The sequence below is a fragment of the Pterocles gutturalis genome, unplaced genomic scaffold, assembly GCF_000699245.1.
Source record: "Pterocles gutturalis isolate BGI_N339 unplaced genomic scaffold, ASM69924v1 scaffold46286, whole genome shotgun sequence".
Lineage (NCBI taxonomy): Eukaryota > Metazoa > Chordata > Aves > Pterocliformes > Pteroclidae > Pterocles > Pterocles gutturalis.
In genome coordinates, this window is record NW_010099479.1 from 2179 (window position 1) to 10741 (window position 8563).

At 40.1% G+C, this 8563-nt stretch overlaps 1 protein-coding gene across 1 annotated transcript in view; it reads left to right on the plus strand.

Moving 5' to 3' along the window:
* Positions 1-5167, plus strand: part of DBR1 (debranching RNA lariats 1) — a gene marked incomplete at its 5' end in the record, with an annotated part of 7239 nt that extends 2072 nt beyond the window's left edge. The window contains 4 exons of the mRNA XM_010076447.1: positions 1049-1273; positions 2035-2115; positions 3718-3863; positions 4392-5167. Of these exons, the coding sequence (XP_010074749.1) occupies positions 1049-1273; positions 2035-2115; positions 3718-3863; positions 4392-5070 (1131 nt within the window). The remainder of the gene's footprint in view (positions 1-1048; positions 1274-2034; positions 2116-3717; positions 3864-4391) is intronic.
* Between the last annotated feature and the right edge of the window lie 3396 nt (positions 5168-8563).

Consider the following 8563-nt stretch of genomic DNA (forward strand, 5'->3'; position numbering starts at 1 on the left):
TGCAACGCTTTGCATAGCAGTACAATTTTGATCTGAATCAGACACAGGCAGGAGTGTGGTTTTGGTGCTTTTTTTTTGGTTTTTGTTTTTAGTTAGATACAACTCACAGAATGGAAGGTACTCCAGCTATGTTCTAGCTTTTTGTTATCTTTAGGAAGATGGATGCTACATTGTCTAACATACATGGTGGTTGGTACAAAGTTAACTAATCAAAACTGAACTAGCTGAATAAGCTGTTCACAAATTTCTGTAGCTGAAGTATTTTTTTTACTCCAGGGTGAGAAATCCAAGGATGTATTAGCTTTATTTTTGAGCCATTGCCTACTCCCTGCTTTGTCACCAGGGCTGCTGCGCTTGGCTGAGGCTGTGGCGTGAATACATTTATTTCTAAGCATCTTGTGAATGATTATTCAGGTTGCAGTTGTGCTCTTAAGTGTTCAGTAGATACAGTGATGCTGAAGGTGGGACAAAGGTTTGATGTCATGATAAAGGGCTTGATTCATTTCGCTGTAAGTTTCTTATTAGTTGGACTTGGGTTTAATTTAGAAGTGTGTTCTGATACAGCTGATGGAAATATGCTGAATAATGAACCAAGATGTACTGAAGACATTGATTAGACTTCTAAGTGGTGCTTCTTTTGAGAAGGAATATCATACTTACCTAGTATCCCTTTTAAGCAAAGCTTTTAAAAATTTCATGAGGAAGGAGATGCCTTTGGTAGTGGGTAGAGAACTTGCTCTATAGCTATAATTTTTAAGTCGTCTTCTGAGTGGCTGATACTGCGATGATGTGATCTCTTTTATAAGGCAGTGTATTTAAAACACAGCTGACTTTCCCAAGGAAGTATAGTGCAAACCGTGGAGATTATAGAGCCCCCTGACATCTTCAAAGGCCAACTGAAAGATGGGGCTCACTGCTCTACTTACTGGCTTTAAAAAGTGAGGCTAGAACGTTTGCTGTTATGCGTGTTCCATCTTGTGCTCTGTAATGTTGAAACTTCTTTGTCATATGCTTTTTATTTATACTGTATACATTTTTGGCTTGACAGTTAAAGCGACCAATTGATATATTTATGTCACATGACTGGCCAAGGAGCATATATCACTATGGAAACAAGAAACAGCTTCTTAAAATGAAATCTTTCTTCCGTCAAGAAGTGGAAAGCAACACATTAGGAAGCCCTGCTGCTTCAGAGCTTCTGCAACATCTGAAACCCACCTACTGGTTCTCAGCACATCTTCATGTTAAATTTGCAGCTTTCATGCAGCATGAGGTAAAAGGGGGGAAAAAAAATCATTTACGTGTCCCAAGCACACTTTAGAATTCCAGTGCAGGTAATTGTGTCCAGAAAGGCAATTTCTTAAAATGTTTTTCCTCAGTTATTAAAACTCAGCTTAAGCCCCAAAACATTAAGTGGTGTTCAGACTACTAGCTTATGTAAGTTAAAGAGATGTTATAAATCAGTGGTGTAACTACCTCATCTTCTCAGGGACAGTGTGAAATCACTAACATTACTGCACTTGAGACTTCTTAATTTAAGTTTATAGAAAAGCATTCTCTTTCCCACTTTGGGGCTTCAAAACAAAGTGATAGAGAAGCGACTGAAAAGAAGGTGGTGGTTAACCTGGTCTGGGAGGGTGCCAGTAGTAAGGCTTGGCAGATGAAGTTGTCTGGTGGCCTGGGTAAAGCCAAAAACCACCCCACATAGGTTGAAACTTCCTTTGAGAAGTAATGTGAAGTGCTATTGACAAGTTATTTAGTTGTGAAAATGTAACATTAGACTTTCTAGACTCAAGGGAGACCTGTGGCTCTTGCTTTATCTTGCTGTCATCTGCATCCAACTTCCTGTTAGAGTTCCAGTGAAGTCTTTCTCTTTACCCCTCCATCCCTTTCTTATAATCCTATGCTGAGTTTCTATTTCAGAAAGTCTTTTTCTGTATAAATTATGCCTTTAAATCTCTCTAAGTAACTTGTTTAGAATGGTCAAGTTCCATAGAAATGCTAATGACTGTGTTAACACCATTTGTTTCCTAGGCAAACTCCAAAGAAGAGCTACCAAAAGCAACAAAGTTTTTGGCTCTGGATAAATGTCTGCCACACAGAGACTTTCTGCAGGTGATGACCATGCGCAATGGGTTTTCACTATTTAAGTACTTTGCTTATCTGAACTGCTAAGTGCTGTGCTTAGATAGAAGCTGAAGAACAGTTCTGATAAATGGAGGAATTGGAAAGAAACTAGGGGTGGTGCATGTGTGGAATGGTCTTTGTAGACTATTGTCTTGAACTGAGCAGACATTGTGTCCTGTCATGCAGGCATAGTGTTCGCTTATTCCTACCATTTTTTTCCACCTTAGAACAAGTACTTGACATAATTGGAGAAGCAGCTCTACTTTAACTTGAATTTAATCTGCTGTTGTAATTTTTTGACAAATATCAGTCCTAAGAAGAAAGCCCATCTTGAGGCTTTTCTTTTTTTCCAGACCAGTTTGGGTCAGATAGTGACTCTTTTCTTCAGATCAGTATTCAAGAATTCAGACAGGATTGAATCCTAAGTACTGAAATTTCAGTATTGTGGATTCCAGCAGGAACTGCTGTGCCTTCCTAGGAGAATGGCTCTGCTTCTTTTCGTTTGGTGCATATGTTGGCTAGGGAGGGCAGTGGACAAGGAGGCGGCCTAGGTTGTGGGAATTTTCAATACAAGTGCCAAACTGATTTGTCAAGAGCAAAATCATCTTCTTGTCTGTGGCCTGTGGGTGCTGATTGCAGTATCATCTGTAAAATCTAAAATGGATAATCTAAAATCCTCTGCTATGAGAGGGAGCTGCTACCAGCATGCTCTTCAAATGCAGTGAAGTGTTTTAGTAATCTTTAAAGTGGCTTTTATTTGTCAGCTTAAAGGGCAGATGGTTCATTATCTGTCCTTTGGATGTGTGGTGGGATCTATTTGCCCTAGTAGCTACCTCTGAAGATGGGAGAGAGTATGAGGAAGAGCTTTTGCTATGCAAAGGTAGATGGGGGTGCTAGTGCACACTTAAAATTCTGTAGGAAAACTGATCCAGCAGCGTGGTGATCCCACCTGTGTGTAGCTCTGGTGTATCCTCCTCCTCATCCCGACTCCAACTATCTTAAAAGGTTGAATTACTTTTTTTACGGATTATTTCAAATCACAGCCTGAGTAGTGCAGTTTGGCTAAACAAAATGGTTTGATGTGGCTTAATGTCACTGAAGACAAAGTGATTTGGATTTCAATTTGTCAGCTGTTGAAAGAGTTGAAAAATACTTCATCTTACTCTCACTGCTGTCCTAAGAATGTGTTTTTGTACAGCAGAATAACTTGCTATCAATTCTTGATGTATTCCTGCTTAGAAGGCGGCATGAATTTAAGAGTAGGCAAATTCTGAGTTGCATAATTGTCCCGTAGCTGGCAGTAGGGAGGAGGGTGTTCTGCTTTTTAATTGCTGTAAGCTAAAATACAGAAATGCTTTTTTTTTTTTTACTATTGTTGATTGTCCTATCTTAGCCCCTTACTGCTATAAACTTCCATGTAGGGCGACTCTGAGAGCACTTACGTGATTGAGACCACTAGCTCAGTGTACTTGCAACTTAATTAAAACTCTGTACCATGCAAGTAACACTTAAAACTTTTAATCAGTTTCTGGTGTTAAGAGAAGTAACTCACCTCATCTGTTTTCTGTGTGTTTTTTTTTTTTTTAACAGATAATAGACATAGAACATGATCCAAGCGCAGGTGACTCGCTGGAGTATGATGCTGAGTGGATTGCAGTCCTCAAGGCCACCAACAGTCTTATTAATGTGACTCAGAGGTCATGGAATATGCCTGAAAATAACGGCCTCCACGCCAAGTAAGTTGCCTGCAAAGTAGAGAGGAAAGTGTGATTTTACTGGACTGGAAGTAAACTTACCTTAGAGTTGTGTTTCTCTGTTCTGCAGCCTGTAATGCCTGTAGGACTTGCCAAGTGCCTTGGAAAACGAAGGGGTTGTTGACAAGAGCTGTACTCTAGAGCATACAGCTTCTTTACTGCCCTACATGGACAGTTAGCTTTGTTTTGCAAACCTGCATACCATCATTTGAGGGGCAAAAAAATCCACAGTGGCTGATAATCCACTGTGAGACTGAAAATCAGGCTGGATTATGGGGCTGGGCAGGTGAATGCTTGTTGAGTGGGTTGACATAATACACAAAGCCCTGGTGGGGAGAGAGAGGAATCTCAGTATTGACTAAAGACAATATACTTCCCTGAAAATTCATTTGGGAAATTGTTTGTTGTAAGATGAATTTATTGCCCATCTTTAAAAGTTTCTCTTTGTGGCGGGAACAGGAAATACTTTTTGTCTGGCTGCACGTGTTTTGACTTCATACGCTTATTTAGGTGGGATTACAGTGCGACAGAAGAAGCCATCAAAGAGGTGTTAGAAGAGCTGAATCACAACCTCAAAATTCCTTGCAACTTCACACTGACAGCTGCTTGTTATGATCCCAGCAAGCCCCTGAAACAGGCGGTGCCAGTTCATACCATTAATCCACAGACCACTGAGTTTTGTGCCCAGTTTGGCCTCACTGACATCAACGACAGGATCCAGCAAGCTAAAGAAGAGGGCTCAGTACGAGGCGAATATGAAGAGGCGGAGGAGGAAGAGGAGATGGACAGTACGGGATCAGCAGAGGAACCCAGTGAATATAATACAGATAATTCTGGACTTTCATCCATTAATCCAGATGAAATAATGCTGGATGACGAAGGTGGTGATGAAGACTTGAGTACGTGTTCTGTAGATCCTTCCCCCGATCATCCTCCTGACTTTTCTGCAAGTTTTTCTGACATCCGGATCATGCCAGATTCCATGGCAGTATCGTCTGACGATGCGATGGACTCCACTAACGAGGAACTAGAGAAGTCTGGTGTGAGTAAGCAGGGCGAAGAGAAGAGCTTAAATGAGAGACCATTAAAGCGCATTGGTGGTAGTGAAAATGGGAACAGTGGAGTTAAAAAAATTAAGAGAAGGAATCAAGCTATCTATGCTGCAGAGGATGAAGATAAAACAGAATAATACTTAATATGGTGTATAACTAAATTCTCTCCCTACCTTTTCATGGGAAGGTGGTGAGAACTGTGATGAACTACTTGTGCTTTTAATGCTACTTGATCTTATTCATGTTACTCTCTTAAACTGAAGAGGCTGTATGTACCCATTGCAGGGAAGATTTATCTGGATTAAACATCTAAGACAGAAGTAGACTTTTCCAACAGAGTGTTTTGCCAAAGGATTTAAAGCTCATGTATAACCAGTTGATTTTGCTTCAGTTCTTGATTATGAACGTACACTATATCTTCAGCTGTACTGTTATACAAGATTCAACGTGCTTGTTTAACAAGAAAGAACTCTAAAACTGTAACTCAAGTCAAAGTGAGAGGGTGTCAGACTTACAAGACTGAATTATTTTATTTTATTGCTTTTGTCTTGTTTTATACTGAACTTTTAATACAAAGTAGCATATGCAATGACTCTGTGAACTAAATTTGACAATAGAATTCCCAGGATAACAAAACAGCAATAAGAGTGAAGGTTTTTGTTTCTGGTGATATTCATACCATAGAAAAACTTCATGGTCATAAACAAAACAATGTGTATTGTCCTGTATTGGCTTTTAATTACAGTTTTGATGGGGAACCAAGTCTCTTAATTTGAAGCATGATAGTTTTATGGAAACCATGGAAGAGTGCATCTCTGTTCTTAAAAACTCCCTTGTGTGCTGTTCCTTAACACTTGAGAATCATGTCTTAAAATTAAAATGCAAGTAGTTAGGATGAACAGCTTCCTAAATGTGGACATCACCACTGTCTCAGTTCTTACTAATTAAGGCTATGTTGGATTTTCATATAAGCTGGTTGGTGGTGCCTGTAAGTTGCTTGAGGCAATAATGCCTACCATTATCATTAGCCTAACTGTTCACCTATCACTTCTTTTCAGTAGTGTGTAACTCACTGAATTCTTACAGCTGGATTTGGAATTTTCCAAAGTACCTTCAGAAACTTCAGCTAAGGCAGAACAGGAGCTGCCAAAATATAGATCCTCGTGGAAGTTTTCTTTTTACTGTTCTAGTTTGCCCTGAATTATTAGCAAACAAATTACGCTCCTTTGGCCTAAAAGGCTGTGAGGATACCAAAACATACCAAAGCTGTGACAATTACAGTGTTTTTTCAAAAAGTACAGCATGTGACTCATTACTCTTACAGTCAAGTTCTGCTGGCATTCTGTGCTGAGCTTTCAGAGTCTAGGTGGAGTGGGACTTCCTCATGACTGTGCTGCCCTTGAGAGCAGAGGTAGCTCCTGTGCGCTTTTACTCCCCTAAGGCATAGGCGCTGTGGAGAAGGCAGCATCCTGACAGGAAGAGAGGGAACTGGACAGGGAGTTGTGAGTGAAATGGATTGGTGAGTGTGAGTTATGTAGCAGGAAAGCACTTTAAGATCAAGACTGCTGTCTTTAAAATCACTTCCACATTCTGAGATTCATCTTGGTTCCTCTCCTGCCTGCAGTTCTCTATGAACATTAAATATGGGTATGTATTCAAGGGCTAGAAAATGGCAAAATTAATGCTCTCCACAGTTCTGGGAATATCTTTATACTGCTGGATTGCTGCCATTAACATCCTGTTTTGTTTTCTTTTTCCAGAGGGTGCCATCTTGTTTACTAAATTATTAGTTGGGCCTTCTTAATTCTGCTTCTGTATCTCTCTATATCTGCTCATTTATCAGAACACCCACCAAAGAGAACTGTGGTAAGCTGTGATGAACAAATGGAACTGTTTGGTGTAACCCCCAGGTTACCTAAAGTAGCTGAGAACTATCAGCTAGGTTCCTGAAGGTAGCTGAGTATCTTTAAAGGTCTTGGGTCTGCTAAAGTCTTAAGCATGCCTCATGATCTGAAGACTATAATGGAAATCAAGTATTTTAAGTATAAATTGTGTTATGAATTTGAAAAGTTTCCCAAGAAATCTCAGCGTGATATTCAGTTGTCAGATTCTCTGTGAACTGGAGTGGAAGATGTAGGTTCCATGTAATAGACTTTTTAGTCTGCCCTCTTATGTTTTTAAAGTAAATAATTCTGTCATGTGTCATCCCCCATCCTCCCCTTCCTGCTAAATGTGTGTTGGCTTTCTAGAAAGCAGGAGATTTTGACAAGAGAGAATACTGATTTTTTGGAATCTTTTAAGATTTTTTTTTTAAATGTATGAAGTACTTCAGCATCCATTGAGCAGACTGCAGCTAGTAAAAGTATAGTTAGCACAAAAATTTTTGGAGTGCAAATCATGTCTGATCTGTAGAGTTACTATTCACTTTCTTGGAGTTGTTCATGCCCTCTTTGCAGTTTGAAGTGTGGTCCTCTACTGTGTTCTTGTCTGTTATGGATTTCCTTTGTCAACATGATCCTCTGCTTCCTGAAGAATTAAATTGAAGCTCTGGACTTGAAGCTTCTCCAGTAAAGACCAAATACTCCAAAAAGTATGTAAAACTCTAGGGAAGGCTGAAAAAACTAATTAGCTTTCAAGATCCAGAGTGTTCAGTCCTCTTTAAGAAAACGCTTTAGAGTCTTTCTGAAGACTTCTGACTTTTTAAGTTTTGGTGAGAAAATCTGGAAAATGTTTCTCTGTCAAACCTCCATATCACAGATTTTTTCAGTATATGAGACTTGCACTTAGTCTAAAAATGCTTTTGCTGTTACCTATAAAGAGCTTGAGAAAAGTATTCACCTGTTTCAGTCCAGGCCAGCACACAGGTATTTTGTTCAAAGCATATTATGAATCTACTTGGAGAAAAACAAAGAAAAGGAGTATAGCTTTTTTTTTTCATGTGGGGTATTTTTTTTAAAATTGGAGCTATTAAAGTCAATTTGTGACAGCATTCCAAGGTACCTTTATTGTGCTCCCATTATCCTCTGTGGTCTTTAACAGCTGGCACATCTGTGTTTACATCCCAATAGCAAATGTTAAGTGAACCACACCTGTGATGTTTTTACTATCCTCCCCCCCCCCCCTTCATTTAATTCTGTCTTCAGGAGCAATGTATTGATAGCCCATGCCTCAAGATGCGAAATACAAAAATATCAGATTCTATACAAGTCTACAGCAAATCCTGGGATTTGGGGGATGTTTTGTGCAAAAAACAACCCCCCATCTCACCAAACCAATGAAAGCAACAGCAGCAATGACAAAAAAAGGAAGCCACGGTGCAGCAAGGCAGAGGAGGGGAAGGGGTGTGCCCTGCCTGTGTCCCTGATGGACATTGTGCCTGAGAAAATGCTTCTCGGCCATGCTCTCGCTCTCCATGTACCTGGTGTAGGCGAATTGCCAGCCCACATCCTCCTCACACAGTTCCAGGAGCTCTGCAGGGACAGGGGCAAGGCCCAGGACGAGGACGTGAACAGGAGGAGCTGCAAAACTCCCGTTGATTTCCCCTTCATCAGTCAGGACCCAAGGTAGCTGAAGCTAAACCTGGTTGCTTGTAATAAATAAAAGCTCGGTCTGTTTTTGGACAGCTCGGGG